Source organism: Zonotrichia albicollis, chromosome 3 (assembly GCF_047830755.1).
Source record: "Zonotrichia albicollis isolate bZonAlb1 chromosome 3, bZonAlb1.hap1, whole genome shotgun sequence".
Lineage (NCBI taxonomy): Eukaryota > Metazoa > Chordata > Aves > Passeriformes > Passerellidae > Zonotrichia > Zonotrichia albicollis.
The window spans coordinates 12,938,490-12,965,182 of record NC_133821.1 but is presented as its reverse complement, the minus strand read 5'-3'; the positions used below and the strand labels follow the sequence as shown (position 1 = coordinate 12,965,182).

The following is a 26,693-nucleotide window of genomic DNA, read 5'->3' as shown; positions in this document are numbered from 1 at the left end:
TACCACCACCTCTCTGAAAAAGAGTTTAGGGAACAAGAGGGTTCATTCTGAATCTCCCTTACCTTTCCTCCCTTTTACACCCCTGGCTTCCATCAAAATCACTCTATATGGATTCTGATTATTCTTTATCCTGGGATGAATTAGGTGGGAAGGAACTTTAAACATGACCCAGTTCCTTGCCATGCACTGGGAAACTTCCCACTATCCCAAGTCACTCCAACCTAGCCTGGAACACTTCTGCAGATGGAGCAGCCACAGCTTCTCTGGGCAACTCTTCCAGTGCCTCGCCACCCTCACAGGGAAGAATTACTTTCCAACATCCCGTCTAAACATATTTAAAGTCAGTCTAGCACAGCCCCAGGCTGCGAGCTGTGCGATCCACGACGGAAGCCGCCACGGGAGGACAGCAGTCACCAACCACCACCAACAGCGCTCGGCGGGACTGTGGCACTTTGAAATGGCAATTTTGGGAGAAATCTCCCCTCGGGATGTGCCGAGAGGCGCTGCATTCCCGCCAGGACACGCCGGGAGCAGCCGCGTTCCCCAGGCAGCGCCGCGGGCGCCCCGTGAGGCGCGGCCATGGCGGCGCGGGCGCGCGCGGGGCAGGGCGGGAGCGCCAAGATGGCCGCGCCCGCGTGAGGGGCCGCCGGTGCCGCTCCCCGCGCGTCCCGGTGCCCGCGGGAGCCGCCGGAGCGTCCCGGAAATAATGTGGATATCGGGGCCCCATGTCGGACCACTGTGACGAGAGGGCGACGATGATTGCGGCCGGCGACCTGCAGGAGTTCGCGCCGCGGGGCCGCGAGCAGAGCCGGCGGCACCCGAGCGCCCTGAGCCTGCAGCTGAGGCGGCTGCAGCCCGCGCCGGAGCTCTGCTCCTCCGACGGCGCCGCGGGGCTCGTGGGCTCCCTCCGAGAGGTCACCATCCACGACCGGCACCGGGTACGGGCCTGGCTGAGCCGGGGGTTGGGAGGGAAGGGAACTTAAAGCCCGTCCGGTTCCCGCCTGCCGCCGTGGGCTGGGACAGCTTCCAGCAGAGCGGGTTGTTCCAAGCTTCTCCAGGCTGGCCTTGACTTCCAGGGATGGGGCAGCCTCTGCCAGGCCTCAGCACCCTTCCAGGGGAGAATTCCTTCCCAGTGTCCCATCTAACCCTGCCCTCTGGCAGCAGGAAGCCATTTCCCCTGTCCTGTCAATCCAGACTCGTGTCCGAGCCCCACTCCAGCTCTCTTGGAGCCCCTTTGGGGTTTAAAGGTCTCCTTGGAGCTTCTGTTCTCCAGGTGATCAGCCCCAGCTCTGATGGAGATAGAGACTAAGATTGGATCCATCCATATCCCAGCTCCTCTCTGAGAAGGAGTTTAGGAAGCAAGGGGTTCACTCTAAATCTCAGAACTCTACAAAGGGTCTCCCTTACCCATTCCTCCCTGGCTTCCATCAAAATAAATCTAAATGGATCCTGATTGTCCTTTACTGTGGAATGCCAGGGTTTTTTGGGTTGGAAGGGAATTTATGGATCATCCCATTCCACCCCCTGCCATGATCAGGGACACCTTCCACTATCCCAGGATGCTCCAAGCCCCGTCCATCCTGGCCTGGGACACTTCCAGGGGTGGAGCAGCCACAACTTCTCAGTGCCAGCACCTCGTAACTCAAACTCGTGTCCAAACTCATCACACCCATGGCTCTTGTGGCTTTCCCTTGACAAACCTCTGTTTTCCAGGAAAGCTGGCAGCTGAGGAAGGGCATCAGTGATGTTGGGGAGGAGGTGGACTACGACGAGGAGCTGTACGTGGCCAGCAACGTGGTCATCTGGAGCAAGGGCAGCAGAAGCCAAGCGTCCGCCGTGTACAAGGCATTCACTGTCGACAGCCCTGTCCTGCAGGTACAGAGATGTGGGAGAGGGGCACTGAGGGAACCCACAGACCCTTCCCAGACAGGGAACACGGGAAGGTGAGGTTGTGTGGGAGCATCTCATTTTGGAAAACTAATGATGCTGTGTTGGGTTTCAGGCCTTGTGGTGTGACTTCATTATCCCCCAGGAAAAGGTGGAAAAAGCTGATGGTGAGTGTCCTGCTTCTCATGCTGCTGGGCAAATGCTCAGAGCTCAGCTCCCTTGGCTTGGAATCATGAAATTGTTTAGGTTGGGAAAACCCTCAGAGACCGCCCAGTCCAGCTGTTGCCAAAACCACATCCCCAAGTGCCACATCCATGTGGCTTTTATAGCCCTGTGCCTGTGTCAGGGCTGGATACTCTTTTGGGGAAGAGATTTTCCCAATATCCACCCTGAATCTCCCCTGATGCAACTTGGGGCTGTTTCCTCTCATCCTGTCCCTTGTTCCCTGGGAGCAGAGCCTGACCCCCACCTGGCTGCACCCTCCTGTCAGGGGAGTTGTGCAGAGCCAGAAGGTCTCCCCTGAGCCTTCTTTTCTCCAGGCTGAGCTTTCTCAGCCAGTCCTTGTTTTCCAGCCCCTTCCAAGCTCCATTCCCTTCTCTGGACACACTCCAGGAGCTCATTCACCACCACTTGAAATGTCAGAATTTACTTTTTGTGTATAAGGGATGTCTGAAACAGAGTGAAACTTCACTGTATAACTGTTTTGTTCCTTCCTTTCCAGTGCCAGGCAGCGAGGAAACAGTGGAGAAATGCATCTGCATTTTGCAGAATTCCTGCATAAACGTGCACAGCATGGAGGGGAAGGATTACATCGCTGCTCTGCCTTTCCAGGTAACTTCTGCCACGCTTTTTGAACATTTTGCTTCACATTTATGTTTCCCTGCTCTGCATAAAAAGCCTGAACATCTTATTTTCCTATAAGACATCATCAACACAGCACATGGTTGATTTTTTTATCCCACCATAAATCCATATTTTTTTAATAGGTTGCAAATGTCTGGCCAACCAAGTATGGGTTGTTGTTTGAGCGCAGCAGTTCTTCCCATGAGGTGCCTCCAAGTCCACCCAGGTATGGGATGAGGAATTGGGGTGGTTTCCTGTTGGATAATCTAATAAGGAATGGAGGAGTTGGAGGGCAGTGGTGAAAGATCCATGTGTTTCTGATGGGAAAAGGTAAAATTGGGTGGAAAAGGAGGAAGTTGTGTTTGGGCTCTTCCTGGAAGTGTTCAAGGACAGCTTGGATGGGGCTTGGAGCAGCCTGGGATAGTGGAAGTGTCCCTGCCCATGGCAGGGGGGGAGATGGGATCATTTTAAGATCCCTTCCTACCCAAACCATTCTGGGATTTTATTGATGTGCTTTTTCCAGTCTTTTTATCCCATCCCAGTGACTCTGAGTGAGCACACTCAAAACTGAGTGTTAAAACAATCTGGGAGTGCTGGTCCTGGGAATAGGATCTGGGAGGCACCAGCCTGATTCCATTGAGGTTTGTGCTAGGAATTGATTCCAGGCTGTCATGGAAGAGTAACTGAGGGATTGTTATCAAGGCATTTTCTCTCAGCTGCAGGATCCCATTTCCTCTTTGGTGGGCATCCCATCCCATTCCCTGTAGGCTGAGGCTCCCAGCCCCTGTGGAAGCCCCTCTGTGGATCCCAAAGGAAGCAGTTGGACAATGCACTGATGAGCAGCTTTCATCCCCTCTTTTGGGTTTTCCCCTGGGATTCTCTAGTCCTCAGAAGAGCTGGGATTAGGAATAGAGATCCTGAAAAGTCGAGTCCACTCAGTGAATCCAACAAGCTTTTTGAGATGGGATCTGTGTGCCTGCTGTCACATCCCAGGCTCTGATTTGTCTCCCTTTTCCCTAGGGAGCCTTTGCCGACCATGTTCAGCATGCTGCACCCCCTGGATGAGATCGCCCCTCTGGTCTGCAAGTCTGGAGGTACACTGGGTGTCCCTGGAGTCCCTCGGGGTGGCAGCAAATCCCAGAGTGTCCCTGTAGCCAAACATTCGGGAAGAGTCACTTCCAAGGATGCAGTTAGAGTGGCTGCACGAACAGGGAGGCTGCCCAGGGGAGAAACCCAGAGTGTGGAAGGGAGAGAGAGTGTGTGAGATGCTCACAGTACCATGGTGGGGCTGATCCTTTGGGATGCATCCCTGTTTTCCAGGAGTGTTTGGGTCGTGCCGGGTGCAGTACGTGGCTGACCCCACGCTGAGGATCGTGTTCCTCAGCGCTGAGCCTTCCATTGTGATGACCTACGACACTGTGCAGAGCTTACACACAGTCTGGGCCCTCAGGAGAGTCAAGCCAGAGGTACACATTCCCTGGGGAATGAGGATCCCTGGAAAACAGCTCTGTGCATTTCCAGGCCCTTATGTGTGTTAGGAATGGCTGGGATTTGGGATTTGTTTCATTTATAAGAGTAAGATATCTAATGAGGCTGGTTCTTTTGGTTTTTAAGGAAATTTTTCCATGGATTTGCCTGGAGCAGGGGGATCATGGGGTGATGATGGTCATGGATTATGTTATTAACATATTATTCCATACATTGGACCAGAAGGCTTAGGAAAAGTGGAAAGTCACTTAGTGCCATGAAAACTTTGACAGTGAGGGTTGTGAGGCCCTCACAGAGTTTCCCAGAGAATCTGTGGCTGCTCCATTCCTGGAAATGTCCCAGGTTGGACAGGGCTTGCGATAGGGGAGGGTGTTCCCATGGCAGAGGGTGGAACTGGCTGGGCACTAAGGTCTTTTCCAACCAAATCCTGTGATTTTGTGAAAACAAACATTGGAGCAGTTTCTGTGGGAGGGGAAGAGCAGGGTTGATGGGATTAACTCAGTAGGCTGAGCATGAATTTATAACACTTAACTGATGGGAGAAGCTGTTGGAAAAGCCTCTCCCTGGCTATCCTTGCCCACATGCCATCGTTTTTCCTCCCAGGAGCAGAGCCTGGTGCTGAAATTCCCAGATCAGGGGGGCACCCCCCAGCACATGGCCACCAGCAGCTCCCTGACCGCTCATCTCCGCAGCCTCTCCAAAGGAGACTCCCCTGGGGGCTCCCCTTTCCAGAACTACTCCTCCATCCACAGCCAGAGCAGATCCAGCTCCTCTCCCAACCTGCAATCCCGCTCTCCCACCATCTCCAACATGGCAGCTTTGAGGTGAGCACCCACAGCAAATCCCAAAGGATGGCACCCATGGAATAGCATGGACACTTTTTGCTCTCTCTTTCCATCCAAGGCTGTGGTGCCTCTTGTGTTGCAGCACCTGAAACTTCCCTTGGAATGCCCTTCCTGTGGCATTATCCCAGTGGTACATGGAGGCTGCTCTGCCATGAATCAAGGAATGTCTGTGGGATGTTTGAATCCCAGGAGTGTTTTGGTCTGGCTTCTCTAAAGAAATTAGAGGGAAGGGGTTGGGAGGGATTTTTGATGGAATGGACCATCTGAAATCCTTTTGAAATCTCATCTGTTGGATTTGGACAGAGATACCTGGAAAATAATTTGAGAATTGTTTTCCTGTGCTAGAAAACTAAGGGAAATCAACAATGAGCTTTTTCCTGGTTTAGGGTTTGGTTGGGTTTTAAAGTCAGTGGATGAGCTCCCTGGGATTGTCCCTGATTTTGAGAATCCACTTTTTGACTGCATCAATATCTGACTTTTCTGTGATTTTGAAGATCCCCTTCTCATCCGTATCCTGTCTCTGCCTGCAGCCGTTCCCATTCCCCAGCTCTCGGAGTCCATTCCTTCTCTGGAGTGCACAGGTTCAACTTTTCCAGCAGTGCCCAGTCCCCAAGGAGACCCAGCGTTACCCATTCCCCAAATTCCATTGCCAACGACTCCTTCCTCGTGCCGGAGACGGAGCCGATCGTTCCTGAGCTCTGCATCGACCACCTGTGGACAGAAACAGTCCCAAGCATGAGGTCAGCTGATTTTCTTGGCATGAGAGTTGGGAAGCAGGAATTAAAGTGAAATCACTGCTGATTTGAGTGCTTTTTCTTCATTTGGAGCCATCTTGGAATCTTCATGGACTTGCACTCCCTGATATTTTTTTGGGAAATGGTGCTCCCTAAGTGCCTGCCTGTCTTGCAGAGAACTAAGCACTCAGACCAGTTTTTCCTGGTGTGTTATTCCAGGCTTTCTGAGTGGTTTCATGGAGTCTCCAAAGCAAAGCAGGTTCTAACCTGTGTCTCTTTTCCAGAGAGAAGAATTCCCAGGCATCCAAAGTGTTCATTTCCACCGACCTTTGTGGGCAGAAATTCCTGTGCTTTTTAGTGGAATCCCAGCTCCAGCTGAGGTGAGCATTCCTTGGGGACAGGTGAACCAGGAGAAGCACTCCAGAAATTCCCAGCTGGAAGTACATCAGGGATTTTAATTAACTAGAAAATTAAAAACAAGTTAATTTATTTTGGGAAAGCAGGGAAAAGGATGAAGGAACCACAAAACCTACAAAAAATTCACTGCACTGTTGGAAGTCTGTGTTATATTTCTGTAACAACACCCAGGACAAACCTTTTATGTTTCCTCTTCTCCCTAATCCCTAGGTGTGTAAAATTCCAAGAGAGCAACGATAAATCACAGCTGATCTTTGGCTCTGTCACCAATATTCCAGCAAAGGATGCAGCTCCAGTGGAGGTATTGTTACCTGTGGAATGTCCTTGTTGTGCCTCCTTAATTAGGCACAAGGAGCTGAATGTGCTGCTTGATTATTCCAGGGAATTGACACACTGCTGGTTCTGGAAGGCAGTGGGAATCTGGTGCTTTATTCCGGAGTGGTTCGGGTAAGCGACGCCTTTTCCATCCCTAATTTATGAGCAGTGCTGGAAAGGGAGTTCTGAAGCATCCATAGCATTAATGGGGCAATTAAATAATTTTTGTGGGGGTTATTTTTAGAGAAAAACTGAACTTTTTGTTTCCCTTTTCCACCAAAAAGGTGGGAAAGGTTTTTATTCCTGGCCTTCCTGCTCCATCCCTGACAATGTCCAACCCAATGCCTCGGCCAAGCACTCCCTTGGATAGTGTCAGTACTCCATCCAAGCCTTTGAACAAGCACCTGGGGCCCCTGGAAGAGGTAACAAATAAGGAAATATTCCTTTTTTTGTAATGATCAATGTTTTTTATCTTCTAATGTGACTTTTGCAGTTGAATCTTTCCTTCTTGTTTTGTAAATCCTCTGAATAAACTGCATTTAAAGAAGATTTCTGTGGTGCTGCCCTGTTTATTTATTTCTGTTTGCCATAAACCTTCCAAGGCAGGGATTGGAAAGCTTTATAGTAATTTCCAAGATTCTTGTTAGTACCTCAAACCCAACAATTCTAGCTGTTCTTTGCTCAGATCCACTTTAATTCTGAATTCCACTTCAATTTGAACTCTAAACTGGGCTCGTTTTTCCCACTTTGCAGAGCGTGCTTTTGTCACCAGTTCCGGAATTAAGGGATTCTTCCAAGATCCACGACTCCCCCTACGTTGAGGACTGCACTTTCCAGCAGCTTGGGACTTTCATCCAAGCTCTGAGGGATCCTGTCCACAACAGAGTAACTTTAGTAGGTATTTCCCTGTCATTTGGGGCAACACTTTTGATAACAAAGATTATTTCAAGATCATTCCAAGATTTCCAGTGTTTCACAGAGCTGGCACCTGAATTCCATATCTTAATGTAGCAGAAGCCAAAATTTGGGAATATCTTCACCCACTAAGGAGTTCTGAGTTGATAGAAAATTGTTCTGCCTGCACTTGATGCCTTTCCTGATTTATTTGCACTTTTGTTGGATTTTCCAGGAGCTCAGCAATAACACCATGGTTCGGATCAGTATCCCTGAAATCGCCACCTCGGAATTAGGTAGGGTTCCAAAGCTTTGGGTGGCTTTTGCTTTGCTTGGGGAAGGGCTGAGGTGCCAGTTCAGACACGGCTGGTTTCAGTAATGAGCAAAAAAATGAAAATTTTCCTTATTTTTGTTCCAAATCTGAGGATTTGTGCTCAACTCAGGGAAGAGCTGTCGGAGTTTTGTGGCTTTATTTAGACTTGAAAGCAGGTCCAGCAAGAGGAACCTGTGGAGATTTCCACCACCGATGAAGCAAATCCCAGGAAACCAGAGCTGATGGATGGTTTCCTTCTTTTCCACCAGTGAAAAGATGCCTGCAGGGGCTGAAAGCCATCCTGCCCAAGGAAACAGCTGTGCAGATGTTGGTGAAGTGGTACAACGCCTACAACGCCCCGGGAGGGCCCAGCTACCACTCGGAGTGGAATTTATTTGTCACCTGTCTCATGAACATGATGGGTTACAACACTGAGAGGCTCTGCTGGACACGGAATGTGAGCAAATCCATTCTCCACTTCCAATTTTCAGGCCTGTTTTGCTCTGTCTTTGTCATGAGGTACATTTACAGGGTGCTTGTTATAAAAATAAATGATGAAGATTTGATTCCGCCTCAACGCGTAACACTGCTGTATTAAATTTGGTTAATCTCATCCATGATAAATCGATTCTGAGTTTAAACACAGGTCACAGCTCAGATTGTTGTTTCCTAAAGAGGATTTTGTGTTTCTGGGGTTTGTTCAGCAAATCCAGAAATGCCTCAAGTCACATCATGTCCTACTTGGCTTGAGTTCAGATGTTGTGATTCACCTAGGAAACCTTGGTTCCAGAGAAATCACAAGAAACCTTGGTTCCTAAGAAATCACAAAGAAACCTCTTTATTTAACTTTTCTATTTATTTCTTCTATTTTTATTTCTTTTTCTTTAATTTGTTGCAGCTCGATTTTGAAGGATCACTCTCCCCAGTCATTGCTCCAAAGAAGGCAAGGCCATCAGAAACTGGGTCAGATGAGGTAAGAAATGGTTCCCTCTGTTATATTTGGATTGGTTTTTAGGGAAAAAATTCCTCTGTAACAGTGATTTGGAATTACCTTTCTGGAAATTATTTTCACCATGGATCCTCTGTCTTTCTTTCCTGTTTCTTTGCCCTAGGACTGGGAATATCTCCTGAGCTCTGACTACCACAGGAATTTCGAGTCTCACCCCATTGCCAAAGCTCTGCGCCTGGACCCTCTGGAAGTTTCAGCTTCCAGGGATGACTTTTCCCAGAGCCTCAGTTTGGATTCCTCCACCCTCCTTTTCTCCCACATTCCTGCCATTTTCTTTGTTCTCCACCTCATCTATGAGGAGCTCAAGCTGAACAGTCTGATGGGAGAAGGACTCCGCTCCCTCGTGGTTCTCCTGGTTCAGCTGGCCAGGTATTCCCACTGGAAAATCATTTCTTTTGGTGGGATTGCCCAAACTGGAGCAAACTTGCCCTGTGTTTGAAGGAAAGGAATATTTAAAACCTTTCCTATTTGTTCCATGGCTCCAGATTCTCCCCCAGTAGCAGCAACTGCCCAAAGGTGGCATCTAGGAGGTTGGAATGGCTTTTTCCCGGTCTGTGACTCCCCTCTCTCTCATTCCAGGGATTTGAAACTGGAAGCTTACATGGATTATTACTACAGGGACTACCCAGCCCTTGTCAAAACCTCCAGGCAGACCTGCATAATTGACCAGGGTGAGTTTAAGCCTTTGGCTATTCCGTGATACTTGGGTATTCCCTTTGTTTTCAACATTATCCTCATTCTGGAGGATTATCCCCTACTTATTCCTTTGAGATCATTCTTCTTCCTTAAACAGATGCCTTGAGCTTTCCTTCCTGTCATAAAATCCCATCTGACATGAGGGATCTGTGACATTTTGTGGGGAAATGCTGGATTTTTGTTGTTGAAGGAAATACTGGAGGAGTTGGGAATGGTGAGGAATTCTTGTGCCTTTTCCCTGAGCTCATCATCCTTGCTGTTCATCTTAAGTCCAAACAGGTTTCATGCTCCATCCCTCCTTTTTTTCTGCTGAGCCTCCAAGTATCTTCCAGTGGCTGAGTTCCTGCCTGAAGGGAGAGGGAGTGCAGCCTTATCCTTACTTACCAGGGATCTGTGAAAGGAGCAAACTGGTGGTACTGGTGAGTCCTGGGGGACAGGGAATACAGGGAATGTGCCTTGTTCTGTCAGCACTGCCCTGTGGGCAGGGCTTGCTCCAGCTGCTGAATTTCCTGGGAGTGAAACATTCCTGAAGGAAGGTGAAATAACAGAGGGATTCATTTACTGGGTGTATTGAAGCCGAGCAGCTTCACCACTTGTGTGTTTTTCTGTGGTTTGTGCAAAGTAATAATGGAACTTGGAATTATCTGTGTTTTGGGAATGAGAATTCCCCATTTTTCTTCTTGGGCATGCCCCAACATCAGTGTTTACTCCTGTGAGTGCTGATGGTATCTCCTGGTCAACATCACTTCCTTACTCATTGATGGGAAAACCCTTCCAGCTGGGAGCAGAGGTGTTGTCAAGCCTGAGGTGCCTAAGGAGAAAAACAGGGAAGAATAAGCCAGGATCTATTTTCCTCCTCTCTCTGCCTGATCTGCCCTTGCAGAGCTCAGTTAAAATATCTTCATAAAGCACACAAAGTCATTTTACCTGGATGTGATTTTTCCCAGAATTTTCAAAATGTAGTGACCGATCCCTTGGATTTTGCTGGCTGGACCCAACAGCTTTTCACTTGGAACCTTCACAAAATATCCAAGATGTGGAGGAGACAAGTGGAAAAGGGTGTCTACAAACAGTGTGCGTGTCCTGCAGTAGAAAGGGAATGTGAGAAACACAAGAAGGATAACTGGGAACATGTTTATCTGTTGGGATGATATTTATATTTTATCTCTGAAGCAATGAGGGAAAATTCAGTGCATTGTTTCGGGGTGGGTTTTTTTCCCCAAAGTTTAAAGCTTCAAAGTTTGTTGTTGTTCAGTTGTTTCAGTCTCCTTTTCGCCACAATACATCTGCACCATTTCTGAGGTTGTATTCCAGTTACTTCCTGCTCATTTTTCTGGGAAGCAAAGAAAATCAGCTCCAAAATGACTTTTTTTGGTATTTCTCCTCCCCAGAGTGTGGCTCTGTACATCCTTGGGGATGAGAGCGCTGTGCTGAACGAAGCCTCCCATTATTTGTACAAGATCACATCAGGTAAGGATGCTTTGACTCCATCTTGGGAGTGCCTTGAGCTTGGAAAACATGGAATTAACACAGCCTTGTCTTTCCTAGGCCAGCGGAAGCAGCAGATGGAGCAGGATGACAATCGGTATGGAAACTTTCTTGGTGTTGTTTTATTGAGTTTGTGACTTCCTGCCAACTTCTGGATGAGCTTTTATTGGCTTCTCCTTAATTTTCCAGGTGCAATTTCAAATCCAGCACTTCTGTTTCCAGCCTGGCTGAAAAATTGGTCCTTTGGATGACCAGTGTTGGTAAGAGCGGAACAACAACATTCCCAAATAACAATGTGCTTGGATAACAGCAAGCACTCTTTGTCTGGGATTGATAACACTTATTTAGGGGGGTGTTTTTTTTCCCCTCCTTAATTTTAAGGTTTCACCTTGAGGGATCTGGAATCTCTTCCCTTTGGCGTGGCCCTTCCCATCCGGGATGCCATCTACCAGTGCCGGGAGCAGCCGTCCTCGGACTGGCCGGAAGCCGTGTGTCTCCTCATCGGCCGCCAGGATTTGTCCAAGCAGGCCTGGGAAGGGAGCCTGCAGAAGGGAAAATCCGTGAGTATGGCCACAAAGGGATCTCCCAATCCCAGGGTTTGGGCACAGCAGGCAGCTCTGGGATTTCCGGCTTAATTCCCAAACTGAAGGTGACAAAATGGAGGATTTACGTGTGCAAGGGTTTTGGTGTGAAAAGCAACATCCAGCAGGGATGGGTAATCATGGATAGCTGGGAAAAAACTCAAGATAAATCACATTTTTAAATTTAGACAAAAGTTTTACCTCCAGAGCTGTTGGATTCCTCCTCCTCCCATTTTTTGGTGCTTTCTCCAGAGGCTCTACCATCAAACCATGGCAGAAGGAGAAGGAAGTGGGTATTTGTCAGAGGCTTATAGTGTTGGCATGGCTGGCACCCTCCTTTCCACTAGAAGAGCTGGATTTGGAAGTACACTTGCCATATTCTCTTTTTTCCCCCAAAAAAGGTTTCGTTGTTTGTATCCCAAGGTAAAATGATTTTAAAAACAGTGTGGTGTTTTTCTCTTCAACGTTTTTTTCTGATGGTGGCTATCACCAGCATCCCAAGGAATTGTTTCTCACTGAAATGTCCTTTGTTGAAAGCCAAAATCCTTCTTAAGGCTGGCATAAAACCCCATCATGGCAGAAGATTGGAGCCTTTTCCAAAGTCAGGAATTGGAATTGAAATCTCAAGTCCATCTTGGTCAGGATCCTTTTTTTCTGTCTCAGCTTTGGAAGAGACATTAAAGTTATTCCAGTTTTCTGCAGCAAAGGCTTTATGACTAATTGCATATAAAAACTGTAATTAATTTGGCAGAAAGGTTAATTAACTCCAGGTCAGACCCCACCTGCCACCACACGAAAAATCCTTTTTGTTTGCTGCTGGTGGAAGCTGTGCCCAACCGAAACCCTCACGAATCATCGAAAATGATGATAAATTTGATTTTATCACTGACTTTATAACAATGCCTCGAATTGATGTGACCTTAAAAGGCCAAAGTGAGCTTCAAACCCCAAATTGTTTGTCATTTCTCAGGAGGGCCGGGTGGAGTTTCCTGTTTCAGAACGGACGCTGCAGCTCTGGGTGGTGCAGTTGTGTGTTGAGATTGAGCGTGGATTTACCAGAAGAAATTGGGTTTCATTCATCAGCTCTTCATTTAGTTGTCTTCCAGGGGCCACATGTTCCCAGAGAACCACGGGAAGATCTGTTCCCTTTGGGTCCTCTCTTCACTTGTGTGATGTCAGCAAACAGGAGAGCAGAGTTTTAGAAAAGCATTTCTTAAATCTCTCCTGGGGAAAAGGGTTTTCCAAGAGTGCTCCTAAGCTTTGGTGCTTTTCTGGTCATGTGTAGAGGTTCCAAAACCGTTCTGGTGCTGTGATGAATCCCAAGTCTTCTGATAGTGAGGAATTTTGGGATTTTCTGCTGTGCAGTGCTGCTTTAATGGGTAATTTGCTTTTCAAGGTGGTTGTGGAGGGAATCCAAATTGATGTGTGAAAACACCAACACTTTGAAAAATAACACATGGTTTGGAGCAGAATCTGCAGAGCAGCAGCTCTGGTTGGACTCATCACAAATTGGGATAATCACAAACTGGGCTGATGGAGTAGGCAGGGAAAGGAAGACCCATTCCTACAACTGCTCCAAAACAAGGAAAGATTTTGAAAGGACAAGAACTTCATCACACATCACCTCCTCAATGCATTTGAGGTGTCATATCCTCTTGTCTTTAGTTATTTATCCCATTTGGTTCTGCAAAATGACTTGATTTCCATCTTTGGAAATCCTCCAGGCCTTTAAATTCCTGTAAGGAGCATTGGAATGCTGTGACCCTCCATCAGTGTGTCCATCCCTTCTGTGCACAGACCCATCACATTGTGCTGGCTGAGTTCAGGCTGTGGTGCCTTCCTGACACTTTTCCCCCCCTGGAATTGTCTTTTTTCCCTTTCCCTTGCAGTCCGTGGGCACGGTGCCGTCCTCGGACATTCCGTCGGCCGCCGAGTCGGAGGAGGATGAGGATGGCATGAACGACATGAACGAGGAGGTGATGTCCCTGATCTGGAGCGAGGACCTGCGGGTGCAGGAGGTCAGGAGGCTCCTGCAGAGCGCCCGGCCCGTCCGCGTCAACGTGGTGCAGATGCCAGAGGCCAGTGACCACGAGTACATCGAGGAGAAGGAAAACAGGTAGGGAGTCCTGGAAACATGGAATGGCTTGGCTTGGCTTGGGTCTGGAAGGACCTTAAAGCTCATCTCATTCCAAGCTCTGCCGTGGCCATGGACACCTTCCACTATCCCAGGTTGTTCCAAGCCCCATCCAATGTGGCCTTGGAAATTTCTCCATTTCCAGCTGTTTCTGTTTCCCAGTATTTCGTTCAGTTGAAAGGTTGTGGGGATATTTTTGGAGGCTCAGAATCTAATTACAAAAAAACCCCATAATCCAAGTCTTTGGAGCTCCATGGATCAAAGCTCTGCTGTCTTGCAGTAGGGTGCTCTTGGGAAGGACAGACAGCACATTGAGGTCAGTTGGGTTTGAAGGGAATTTGTAGCAGTTTGTTCTGCCCAAAAAATGTGAAATATAAGCAGGGCCTACTCTGTAGAGACCAAACCATCCATGCCCTGCCCAAAGCTGGAGAACCCTTTATGACAGGCTGGCCTTGAGACAGGGGACCTTGGAATTCCACAGAAAGCACATTCACTGTCCCATGCCATTCCTTTGAAACCTGTGTCCAGTGGCCTCGATTATCCCTGTCCTGCTTTATTCAATTTGGGGGCAGTAAAAAACCTCTTCTTTAAAAACCAAATTGAAAAGCAAACCTGAGAACCGTTACCATGCAGCATTCACGGTTCTGAATCTGACCTAGGGAGCTGAGTAATCTGAGGAGTTTAGAAAGTGTTTCCAGACTAATTCATAGAGAATGCATTCTTGGAAGCACCTTTTCACCTCTGTACGCGAGTTATTACTCGACGTTATCACCACTCATAGCAGGATCCCACAGGGCAACCACTTTTACTTGACTTTTTTCCCTCACCTCGCTTCCAGCACGGCTGGGAAGTGTCTGTGGAATGGATTTATTGAACCAACTTAAAGGGAAAAATAGTGCCAGGTTCCAATAGCTAAAAGGTATCTTGGAGATGAACCTTGTAAGGAGCAAACATTTGGTTCAAAAGGAGAAGGAAGGAGCCACAGTGAGGGAAAAATGGTTCTGTCCAGTGCCTGTTGTTTGTAGGTGTTTATATTTGGGAAATTTTTCCATGTCATTTTTGGATTCACCTCCCCACCAACCAGGTTGCTGCAGCTGTGCCAGCGAACCATGGCACTCCCAGTTGGACGAGGAATGTTCACCCTGTTCTCCTACCATCCTGTGCCAACGGAGCAGCTGCCCATCCCTAAGCTGAACCTCACTGGTACGTTGGTCAGGGGTTCCTTCCAAGTCCATCCCAGAGCAGGATGGGCTTTCTTCCAGCTGTTATCCCTTTACAGTAATATTTATGGCATCTTCTCCACCAAGAATTTCATGGCTCAAGTGTGGGCTTTGTGAGGAAGCAGCTCCTTTGGGCTTTGAATCTGCCACCTAGAGTGGTGGGAGATCCTTCTGGAATGGTCAGGGGCCAGTGTTATCAAACACTGAAACCTTTTATTAGGTGCAGAAGGAGGGAGAAGTGGAAAAATGGCCTAAGCAGTGCTGGGGTCATACAGGATGGAGATCCCGCAAAGGGCTGTCCTGACATTCCTGAACAGAGCTGTTCAGAGCTGTTCCCTCGCTTGGCCCTGGATGAAGAGCTTGGCTTTTCCTGACCCTGTTCCCCCCTCTGCCATGGCAGGCCGTGCCCCTCCCAGGAACACCACTGTGGACCTGAACAGCGGGAACATCGATGTTCCCCCCAACATGGCCTGCTGGGCCAGCTTCCACAACGGCGTGGCCGCCGGCCTGAAGATCGCTCCCGCTTCCCAGATCGACTCCGCCTGGATCGTCTACAACAAGCCCAAAATCGCCGAGCTGGCCAACGAGTACGCCGGCTTCCTCATGGCCCTGGGCCTCAACGGGCACCTCACCAAGCTGGCCACCCTCAACATCCACGACTACCTGACCAAGGTGAGGAGTTCTGGTGCATCCGAGAGGCAGATCCCGGTGGGATTGGATTCTTTAGGCAAAACAAGGAAGGTTTCTTTGAACTGCTGCTGCATTGGGAGTTTCTTGGTGTGGGAGAATGTCTGAGTTGCTTCGTTATGGTTGTGGTGCATGGTTTGGGTTGGGTTGGAAGGATCCTTTCTCAATGTGAGGAAGGACTACTTTCCAAGGAAGTGATGGAGAGCTGGCTGTCCAGGAAGGCATGGGGCTTCTGAATAACTCCATTCCAAACCCACCTGGATGCATTCCCTGAGTGAGCAGGGGGGATAGGCTGGATGATCTCGAGATCCCTTCCAATCCTAAATATTCTGGGGTTCCGCAGAACGAATGGAACCTCCATTTCCATTCAAAGATTTCCAGCAGTGTTACCACGAGACCTCTCCACCCTGCACACAGACCCTTGGGATAGGCCAGTGGAACACTGGGACGGGGATTTTCCCATTCCTCACTGGGAATGTGCCTCGCTGCTCCTTGTCCCCTTGCCCAGGGCCACGAGATGACGAGCATCGGGCTCCTGCTCGGCGTCTCCGCTGCCAAGCTGGGCACCATGGACATGTCCATCACCCGCCTGCTGAGCATCCACATCCCTGCCCTGCTGCCTCCCACCTCCACGGAGCTGGATGTGCCCCACAACGTCCAGGTGGCTGCCGTGGTGGGGATAGGCCTGGTCTACCAGGGCACTGCCCACAGGCACACTGCCGAGGTGCTGCTGGCTGAGATAGGTGGGTGCCAACACTGGAAGAACAGGATGAGGGCTGGGATGGTGACTGTGCTCCAGGGAGTTGGGATTGTAACCTTGGCACCTTTTCCCACCACATTTTCTTCCCATTTTTCCAAACCTCATGGTCCCTCTTGGGAGCTTGTGCAGCATAAAAAGGAAAGTCACTGGGTTTAGGAAAAGAAATGTGGCAGCTTCATTACTGTTCCTACTTCTTCCACCTGGAAATTTGGTGTCCTAAATTCCCCTGTTTGGAATTTTAAGGGTTTTTAACCACTGGGCCTTAAGAGCTGATGTGAGCAGCAGATTTGTGATCTCACTTGTGCTCTCATTCTGAGTTAATTCGTAACAGCTTTTCTCCAAGTTTACATGGGAACTATACTTGGAGACTGTGTGGTTTGTTTAACAGGGAATGGGATAAATTTTAAGGGTGAGATTGTTGTGTTTCTAGAAATTGGATATGTGCAATCCTTTTTTAGCAACAGCATTTGGATTGGTTCAGGATCTTAAAGTATCCTCAGTTAAACTTGGCGTTTTCACCATGGCTCTAAACTCCAACCATAACATTTAGGAGGGAGTTGATATTTGGGAGTGGACGGATGAACTGCCAGCTCCTTGCCATTCCAAGGAGGACCTCCCTAAGGAGGGACAGATCATTTTTTTTCTCCTTTCAGTAGGAATTAAGCAATAAGCTGGAATTTTCAAAGGTGAATTTTGCTGGTTTGGTTTCTCCAGGGCGTCCCCCCGGCCCAGAAATGGAATATTGCACAGACAGAGAGTCCTATTCCCTGGCATCAGGGCTGGCCTTGGGAATGGTGTGCCTTGGGGTAAGTCAGGAGACTCATTATCCACTGGGATGGCGTTCCAAGAGCTGTTCCATCCTTGGCTCTCAGCTGCCTGTGGGTTTTTCTCCTAGAGGAAGGCACTTCCATGTTTTCCTTCTTTCCCTTCCTTAGCATGGCAGTAACCTGATTGGGATGTCAGACCTCAACGTTCCCGAGCAGCTCTACCAGTACATGGTGGGGGGACACAGGAGATTCCAGGCAGGAATGCACAGGGAGAAGCACAAATCTCCCAGTTACCAAATCAAGGTACGTGGTGCCAGTGCTGCCACATTTAAGCTGGAATTTTGGGAGGTGTCTCCATGGCTTTGGGAGCGTCATTCCCTTCCAAGCGAACCTGTGGGAAGTGTTCCCTGTGTTTTCCCAGGAAGGAGACACCATCAACGTGGATGTGACGTGTCCAGGTGCCACCCTTGCCCTTGCCATGATCTACCTGAAGACCAACAACAGGTATTGGCCAGGGAATTCCTGCAGGGTTAAACTGCCCCAGTGTTGGCTCTGCTGAGGTTTGGAATTGCTGGAATGTGACCTGGAAACCTTTTTCTTCTGCCATGCCCTGCAGATCCATTGCCGACTGGCTCAAGGCACCGGACACCATGTATCTGCTGGACTTTGTCAAACCAGAATTCCTTCTGTTGAGGGTAAGATTTTTCTTGGGTTCATTCCTCAGTCTATTTAAATGATGTTTAGGAATTCCAGCCCAACATGCCCATCATCCAGAATCCTTTGCTTCCCAGGCAAACTCACCCCTTCCAACAATTCCTCCTTATATTGCGGCAGCTTCCTTGTCTTTGGAGACAGAATTTCGGGAGAAATAGATGAAAGACACAATTTATGGGGAATATTACATTAATTTTTAGGTGTATTTTTATAGCTTTTCCCAATTCCATAGATAATTTTTCTCCCTTTTTCCAGACCCTGGCTCGATGCCTGATTTTGTGGGATGACATCCTGCCCAATTCCAAGTGGGTCAACAGCAATGTGCCTCAGGTGGGTGTTTATTTATGTGTGGTGTGTTTGCTTCTCAATTTCACACCCGCCTACATTGTTTTCCATGTGGGTATTTCCACAGTCATGTCAGGAGCACAGGGAAATGAGCATTAACATGACAGAGGTGACTGTCCCCTGGGATCCATGGATTTAGGAGCACCAGGGACTGGAAAGGAGATGATTGAGGAGAGATGGGATTGTTCCAGACACAAAGTGATGTCAGGGAAAGGAAGGGATTAAACTTTTCCCTGCATTGCCAGGTCCAAAACTGCTGCATGGAGTTGAGCATTAGGAATAACTTCCCAGCAGTGGAATCAGTGATATTCCAAGATATTGTATGGAATTTTTAAGACCAACATGAGCTCAATACCTATGAGATCTACAGGATGCTGATGGTCTCTGTTGGGGGAAGAAGCTTTTCCTTCCCTCAGACTTGTTTGGTATCACCTGTGAGCTCTTGGTGGCCAAAGTTTCAATGAGTCATCACTTTTCCCTTGGATTTATTCTCCTTCCCTGCTTTTTGCAGATCATAAGAGAGAACATTATCTCTCTTCATGCAACGGAGCTGCCTTCCTCTGAAGACCTGAGCTTGGAAACGCTGGCGTGAGTGACGTCCTAAAAATCTCCTCCCAGGGAATTTTACTGTCCTATAAAGGAGAGTTTTGTTACATGGGATATCCTATAAAGGATGAGTCTTCCCTTTTATTTTTGAGGGATGAAGGGGTTTGTGCTGTGGATTCAGATGAGGAGAAGAGGAGCATTTAGTCATTTCCTGTTTGTGTTGTTCCTTAGGCAAGCTCACGTCTACATCATCGCCGGAGCCTGTTTGTCCCTGGGATTTCGTTTTGCCGGCTCGGAAAATCTGGCAGCATTTCAGTGCCTGGTGAGAGGAGGGTTATTTGATTCCATTCACTTCCCAGGGAGCTGCCACTCACATTTTGGATCCATATTCACTGGGCATTCCTTTTCTTTCTAGTACAAATATGCCACGGATTTCCTGAAGTGCTTGTCGGCTCCGACGGCGTCCATAGTAAGTTTTTCCAAGCAAAAAGATGGTTTTGTGTGACCCTCAGCAAAACTTCAATGGGAACAAACCCAGCCCTTTTAATTTCCTGGATTACACATTATATATAGGATGTGGCAGAGCTGCAAATAATTGAAGGACTTTGCTGGCTCTCCCTCCTTCTGGGGAATGTGGTTTTCAAGCTCTGGGGTAGAAAGTGGTGGATCATCCCACGTGGAACATGCTGTTGGCCATGGAATTGTGATGAAACCTCTCTGTTGTGCTTGAAGACAGGTCTCTATAACCTGGAAACGTGCCTGAGTGTCCTTCTCCTGGCCCTGGCCATGGTCATGGCCGGCTCTGGGAACCTCAAGGTGCTCCAGCTTTGCCGTTTCATGCACAAGAAGACGGGGGGAGAGATGAACTATGGCTTCCACCTGGCTCACCACATGGCTTTGGGGCTCCTCTTCCTGGGAGGAGGAAGGTAATGGGCCTTTTCCAAAGGCAGATCTCTGCCCTTATTTCCATTTCCTCAATTTCCCTGTTTTTAATACATGGATGCATAAATGCGCCTTCTGTTGGCAGAGAGAGTCTTGTTGCCTTTGTGCACTTTTGGAAATTCCTTTCCTCATCCCACCAAAATAAAACTAAAGGACAATATGGTTTTTTTCTTGCAGATATTCCCTGAGCACTTCCAACTCCTCCATTGCTGCTCTTCTCTGTGCTCTGTACCCTCACTTCCCTGTTCACAGCACGGACAATCGGTAAGGCTTTCATGAGGATCCCGTTTCCTTCAGCTGAACCATCTTCTCACAAAAGACAAGTGATGGACTTTTACCACAAAATCAATTTTTAGAGGTTCTTCATTAAAAAAAAAAGTGGGAAATGGAAGAAGTAAGTGACAGTGGTAGGGATCTTTGGGCAGTGAGGATACACCAGCTCTGCTGTGCTGCTGTGGTAAGGCTGCTCCAGTTTGCTCAGCTGGAAAAATTTTTGTAGAAGATCTGTTCATTTATGACCCTTAATTACTTTTGGTTCTGCTCCATTAAGCCCTGTTCTGTTAATTAACCAGTACCATGGCTACACGAGCTGTGTTTGGGTGTGGAGCAGGAATTGGGTGTCTGGGACCATTCCTAGCCCGTGCTGAGCTCCTGGTCCCACCCCAGGTACCACCTGCAGGCCCTGCGTCACCTGTACGTGCTGGCGGCCGAGCCCAGGCTCCTCACCCCCGTGGACGTGGACACCAACTCCCCCTGCTACGCCCTCATAGAGGTCACCTACAAGGTAACGTGCCTGGCAGGCCCTGAGGAGCTGTGGAATGGACAAACACTCGGATTTATCCCAGTTTTCATTGGAGTGGCCTGCGGTCGTGAGTTTGGTTTCAAGCTGTGGTGGAGACGAGGTGGATTCTGCACAAATGAGTGAAGGGTTGGGCTGAACCCATTCACCCTCAGGTGTGCTTTGGTGGCACCTGGAGAGCAGAAGGGAGGACAGGGAGAGTCACCAGAGTCTTCAGGGGTGTCCTGACTGGCCCAGGCTCTTCTCCCTCTTCAGAAGGATTTCCAAAGGCTCTGAGGGGGCTGGAAGCATTTGTAGCTTTCCAAGCCTTCTCCTGATTTTGAGATGAACAAAATGGTGGTGTTTCTCCTTGGTGCTTCCATCAGATGTCCTTCAGGGAAGAGTCCTTTCTGTGGGATTTGTTTTATATGGGAGAAGGGAGATGCTCAGAACTGAGTTCTTGGAAATTTTAGGGGGAAGAGGTGCATCTCTGTGGTTCTGGCAAAGAGTTCTCCATGTTTCCATTACAGCTTGCTTCCCAAACCTTCACGTTTTGGCCTTGCCCAGTGTTAGGTGTTCATCCATCCATCCATGGAAAATGCAGCTTGGGAAGTTTAAGTCTGTTTCCAGACATGAATCCTGTGTTTACTTAGGAACAGAACCCCCTGCCTGCTGCCAGGGCAGTTGTTCCCCACAAGGTTCCCTTTTCCTTCCTTTTCCCATGGAAATGAGCTTTTCCAACCCATGGCTGCCGTGATGTTTTGCAGGGCACGCAGTGGTACGGGGAGGCCACCGAGGAGCTGATGGCACCCACGCTTCTCCCAGAGCTCCACTTACTGAAGCAGGTAGAGGAAATCTCTGTTTTAATGGAAAATCACCTGGATTTTGTGTCACAAATCTCAAGACCTGAGATCTGATGGGTTTTGATTCCTTAGCCTGACTCTGGATGACATTGTCCCATTATGATTCCAAAGACAATTCTCTGTCTTGATCAAGATCTTCCAACGTCTGATGCAGCAGGGAATTCCCTGTAGGAGACACAAACCTCCTCCTGAATTTTCTGTGTGGGCAACACTATAAACCAGCCCTGAAAAAAAAAAGTAAAAGCCTCTTAATTCAATGATTCTGGTTATATTTAGTAATAAAATGTTTCTGTTGACAGATCAGAGTGAAGGGCCCCCGGTACTGGGAATTATTAATAGATTTAAGCAAGGGAACGACTCATCTCCAGTAAGTGTTTTTAACGCTCAACTGAATCATGACCTTGTAGTAATCGTATTTCATGGTTTTTTTTAAGCCCTCCCACAGCTCTGGGTTTCATCAAGTCACTGTTGTGCATCTGACAGCACTTAAGGGGTGAAGGAAGAAACTGCAGAGTTGGGTTTCACCCATTGAGGTGAATAATTCATGCAAAAAAACAGGTCGGGGAAAACCTGATAGTAAAACCTGCAGAGACTGGCAGTGGGATGGAGGCACCAGAGAGCAGCTACTACTCATGGTTTTGGTTTGGTTTTGACTGGTGGTGATATCACGTTTCCCTGTTAGACTGTTGGGGACTGTTACAAAGCCCTGTGAAGTGCTTTTTCTCTTGTCACCCCACGTCACAAAAGTGCCACCCGCCCTCGTGACGTGCTCGAAAGGTGGCGGGCAGCTGTGGGAACCAGAGATTTTATCGGAACACAGGGTCTGGGGTGGGGGTGTGGAAATCATTCTCATCTTTGCCCTCCCCAGTGAGGGGTGGGAGAAACCAGCTCAGTCTTTGCTCAGCAGTGGGGTGCTTTTAGGTCACTTACTTGCCATTGATCAATCCCAGAATCATTTAGGTTGGAGAAGACCTCCAAGATAATGAGTCCAATCATTGATTGCCCCCTTGTCAGGTGGAAGGATTAAATTAAGCTCAGTCCATTAGTACAGCGTGGGTTGGGAGGGATTTAAGGATCACCCAGTGCCACCCCTGCTGTGGGCAGGGACCCCTTCCACTACCCCAGGTTGCTCCAAACCCCATCCAACCTGGCCTGGAACACTTCCAGGGATGGGGCAGCCACAGCTTCTCTGGGGATCCTGTGCCAGGGCCTCACCACCATCACAGGGAAGGAATTCTTCCCAATATCCAGCCTGAATTTCCTCCCTTTGAACCAATTCCATAAATGGGCCCTGTTGTGCCATTCCAGGTCGATCCTTTCCAAGGGTGGCATCCTGTACGTGAAGCTCCGGGCTGGGCAGCTCTCCTACAAGGAGGATCCCATGGGATGGCGCAGCCTCCTGGCACAGACTGTCACCCACCGCAGCTCCGAAGCGCGCGCCTTCAAGGTACTGCTCCCACGGTGCTTCCTGCCAGGAACGCTGCTGAGGGAGGGAATTCTGGTGGCTTTCACAGGAATTCTTGTGTAGGTGCATCTGCATGGGCAGACGTGAGCGTTGGACACATCCTGCCCATGGAGTGCTTGATCATGGAATTATTTAGGCTGGAAAAGTCCTCCATGGTCATGGAGTCCAATCTTTACATGGTTGAATCCAAATTTTAGATCATGGAGTCCAGCCTTTACATGGTTGAATCCAAATTTTAGATTATGGAGTCCAGCCTTTAGATCATGGAGTCCAACCTTCAGATCGTGGAATCCAACTTTTAGATTGAATCCAACCTTTAGATCATTGAATCAAAATTTTAGATCACTGAGTCCAGCCTTTAGGTGATCTATTGAATTGAGCCTTTAAATTGAGTCCAGCTTTTAGATCGTTGACCTTTAGACACGGATTCCAACCTTTGGCATGAGTTCCAGTTTTCTCCCCTGTGTTCTGGACACTTTGGAAATCAGTTGTTGCTACCTTTGTGCACAAATTCAAAAAGTTCACTTTAGGAATGTGTTTTAATCCCTTTTTTTTTTTTTTTCCAGCCAGAAGCAATTTCCGCTTTCACTTCCGATCCCGCTCTCTTTTCCTTCGCTGATTATTTTTGCAAACCGACTATGGACATGGGCCAGGTAGGATGTGTTGGTGTGGACCAGCACTTACTCCATGGATAAAAACTAGGGAAAACCTGCCTTAAACTCTAGAGCAGAATTTAGCCCTGCAACCAGCAGGAGCAGGGAATATCCTGCAGGATGTTGTGCAATACAAGGATGATCTCTGATTCCTGTTGGTTGATATCGGGATTTTTTGTCCCATTCCTTGAGGAATGCATTTAACAAATCCAGAGAGCCATGAAGCATTTAGGGGAAGTCACAGAAGGTGTTTTATATGGAATTTCTTTAAAAATTATTTAAGGGAAGGCATAAAACCCAGTTTAATTATCCCAAGGAAGAAGTCAAGTGGTATCATTAATTATCCCAAATTCCTGAGATGCCACTGCATGCATTAAATTCAGTTAATTAATTCCAGGCAGGAACCTGGAATAAATTGTGCTTGACACCTGTCTTTCTTCAGAAACAGGAAATCCTGGATCTTTTCTCCTCCATCCTTTATGAGTGTGTGACCCAGGAGAATCCGGAGATGCTGCCCACCTACATCGCCATCGACCAGGTAGGAAACCCCTGTTCCTGTTGGAAACAACACTTTCCCCCACTTTTTGTGGGGCACACAGTGGCCATTCCATGTGCTTTTCCAGAGGAGTGAGGGCAGGGCTTGAGGAGTTATTTACCTGTTTCATTCCTGCTCCAATTCCCGCTGCCAGGCCGTGAGGAGGCTGGAAAGGAGGGAGATGTCCGAGACCTTTGAGCTGTGGCAGATGAAGCTGGTGCTGGAATTCTTCAGCTCCCGGAGCCACCAGGAGAGGATGAGCAGGAATCCAACCCGAGGGCTCTTCATGAACTCAGAATTCCTGCCAGTGATGAAGTGCACCATAGATAACACCTTGGATCAGTGGCTTCAAGGTAAGGAGGAATTTCAATCCAAGAATCCTGAAATGGTTTGGGTTGGAAGGGACCTTAAAGACCATCTCATTCCATCCCCTGTTGCTCACCAGGTTCTTGTCGTGCTGATCCAGGTTGATTTCTGCCTCAAAAGTGTGGAAAACTGATGAGGGAAGGGAGGGTGTTTTCAGTGTGGTGTGGAACATTCCCTGGAGAATTGTGTTTGCCTGGAGTGGTGGGGGTTTTTAGCAGGGAAGGTGATGTTTCCCAGGGAAAATTCCTTCCTCATCATGCACAGGGAGAATTTTCCCAGAGCAGAAGCAAACGGTGACCCCAGCAGGGTGGCCATGGCAGAAGGAAAGAGGTGGGAAAACAACCTCCCAGCCCACCTTCTGTGGGGAATGGAGTCTTCAGTGGGATCTGTCTGTGGAAATCCTGCTTCCCAAATGTCACCAAGGGTATTCCTTGTGCCTTGCAGCCGGAGGGGACGTGTCCCTGCATTCCTACCTGAGCGGGCAGGCTCCAGAGGAATCCCAGCTGAGCATGCTGGCGTGCTTCCTGATCTACCACTCTGTGCCCACACCGGGGCAGCTGGCAGCTGGAGGCCTGGAAGGTGAGTCTGGAACTGGGATTTGGGGAAATCCTGGATCCTTCCCCTGGCCAGCTTCTCCTTGCTCTCCAGCAGCCTGGGAATACACCAGTCCTGAGGTTACTGAGGGAAAAGAGAGGCAGCTGGACCTTAATTTTGGGAGCTCTGTTCCTGTTAGGGCTGGGGCAGAAATGTCACCACATCCATGAGGGACCAGAGGCCTGTCCCAGGAATCCTGCGCTGGCCTCAAATTCCTGTGTCTGGGCATGGAAGATTCCAGTTACCTGTTACACATTTCTTTCTGGGAGTTCTTTCCCTCTGTGTTCTTCCTGGATTTGGGATCTCTTTTCAAAGAGATTTGAGGTCTCCTGTGGAACTTCACTTTCCAACCAGCACACAACAGACGGATCCATGCGATGACACCTCTGGAGCTTCCCCCTCCAATTTTGTGCAAATCTTTGCTCATTTTTACACCCTTTTCCTTTGCTTTGGATGTTTTTAGGGAGCAGGAACTTCTCGGAGCTGCTGCTGAAGCTGAGGAGGCTGCACGTGCCTGTGCGGGCGCTGCTGCGCCTGGCCCCGCTGCTCCTCGGGAATCCCCAGGCCATGGTGCTGTGATCCCACCAGGCTTCCCAAAAATAAATCTCCTTCTTTTTGTACCTTCCCAAACAGCAGACTCGCCCCTAGCTGTGGCAACCACGACCAGGAGTTATTTATAAATTGTTATGAGGAATTTAAAAAAAAAAAAAAAAAAAAAGCTATAAAAGTGAGGTCATAATAAATTTACTTTTGTAACGAAGGTTTGTTTGCAGATGTGTGGTTTCTGTGGGGGATTTGGGAAAGACCTTGGCTGGGAATGGTGCTTTTCCTTGGCTGTGTAACTCCTTAGCTTGTGGTGGATCTTATTTCCACACAATGGAAATTATTCCTGGTTTAAACACTTGGTGTTCCCTCCCTCCATGTGTATCCCCCTGGATGAACTTGGAGCAGGGCTCATTCCTTGTTGGTTCTGGGCAGGGCAGATCTTTAATTTGTCACCAAACACATGGAATTACTCCATAAAAAGCAGCCAGAAGTTGAGGGATTATTCAGCCAGAGCCAAAGGCTTGGATTCTGATTATTGTTGTTCCAAATTTAATCCTGTTCTGTGGGATTTGTGCCAGTTTCTCTCTGTTTTTTCCCAAATCCTCAAGGATTTTGCAAAGGGTCAAATGGAGGGAGGAGGACAACCAAGAGTGATTAAAAGTAGGGCAAAAGCAGGAAAATTATGCAAACCTGATTCTTATAAAAACCCAATTTATTGTGTATTAACTGAGGTTTTCCAATTACTTGAGGTGTCCGGAAGGAGGCAGAGCCTGTGCCAAATTCCAACCCTCATCCTTTTTTTTTAAGCTGTTCAGAAACTTTTCTAATTCAATAAAAACAGTTTAATTAATTTAATTTATCACGCCTCCACAAGCACAAGCACCTTCCTTATGTGAATTCAATGAACCCATGAACAGATGGGAAATCAGAGGAGCCAGGAGGTCTCATGGGACAATCCTGGATGTTCCTTCCCCTAGGAACTGGGTGCAGCTCAGGGAAGTTCCTTCTAAACTGAGGGAATGGGAAGCTTGAAGTGCTAATTTTCCAGAGGGAATGGCACTGGGCTTTCATGGCATCCTGGAATGGTTTGGGTTGGAAAGGACCTTAAAGACCAGGGGCAGGGACACCTTCCTTAAAGCCCCATCCAACGCTGGCCTCAAACACTTCCAGGGATGTGGAATTAAATTCCCCACGACTTTTCCAAGGACAAATACTTTTTTTGCCTCCTCAAGCCTCTCCCCCAGCCCCAGAATGAACCTCCGGCTTTA

The 26,693-nt window shown here is 48.3% G+C and overlaps 1 protein-coding gene across 1 annotated transcript; it reads left to right on the top strand.

Moving 5' to 3' along the window:
* Positions 1-583: 583 nt before the first annotated feature.
* Positions 584-25,606, top strand: ANAPC1 (anaphase promoting complex subunit 1). Its single transcript, XM_005486780.4, has 47 exons — positions 584-938; positions 1,714-1,875; positions 2,003-2,054; positions 2,609-2,718; positions 2,874-2,956; positions 3,751-3,824; positions 4,051-4,196; positions 4,822-5,042; positions 5,594-5,803; positions 6,082-6,177; positions 6,425-6,515; positions 6,596-6,661; positions 6,814-6,951; positions 7,283-7,423; positions 7,659-7,719; positions 8,006-8,193; positions 8,635-8,709; positions 8,849-9,114; positions 9,325-9,416; positions 9,712-9,860; positions 10,833-10,911; positions 10,990-11,026; positions 11,119-11,189; positions 11,311-11,489; positions 13,400-13,626; positions 14,729-14,847; positions 15,265-15,536; positions 16,060-16,294; positions 17,026-17,117; positions 17,247-17,381; positions 17,500-17,582; positions 17,695-17,773; positions 18,048-18,122; positions 18,649-18,725; positions 18,915-19,005; positions 19,099-19,152; positions 19,416-19,609; positions 19,803-19,889; positions 20,292-20,409; positions 21,171-21,248; positions 21,566-21,633; positions 22,575-22,713; positions 23,298-23,384; positions 23,827-23,922; positions 24,074-24,272; positions 24,730-24,864; positions 25,343-25,606. Exons 1-47 carry the CDS (start codon positions 726-728, stop codon positions 25,456-25,458), a joined length of 5,856 nt encoding a protein of 1,951 aa, XP_005486837.1. The 5' UTR covers positions 584-725; the 3' UTR covers positions 25,459-25,606.
* The last annotated feature ends 1,087 nt before the right edge of the window (positions 25,607-26,693 follow it).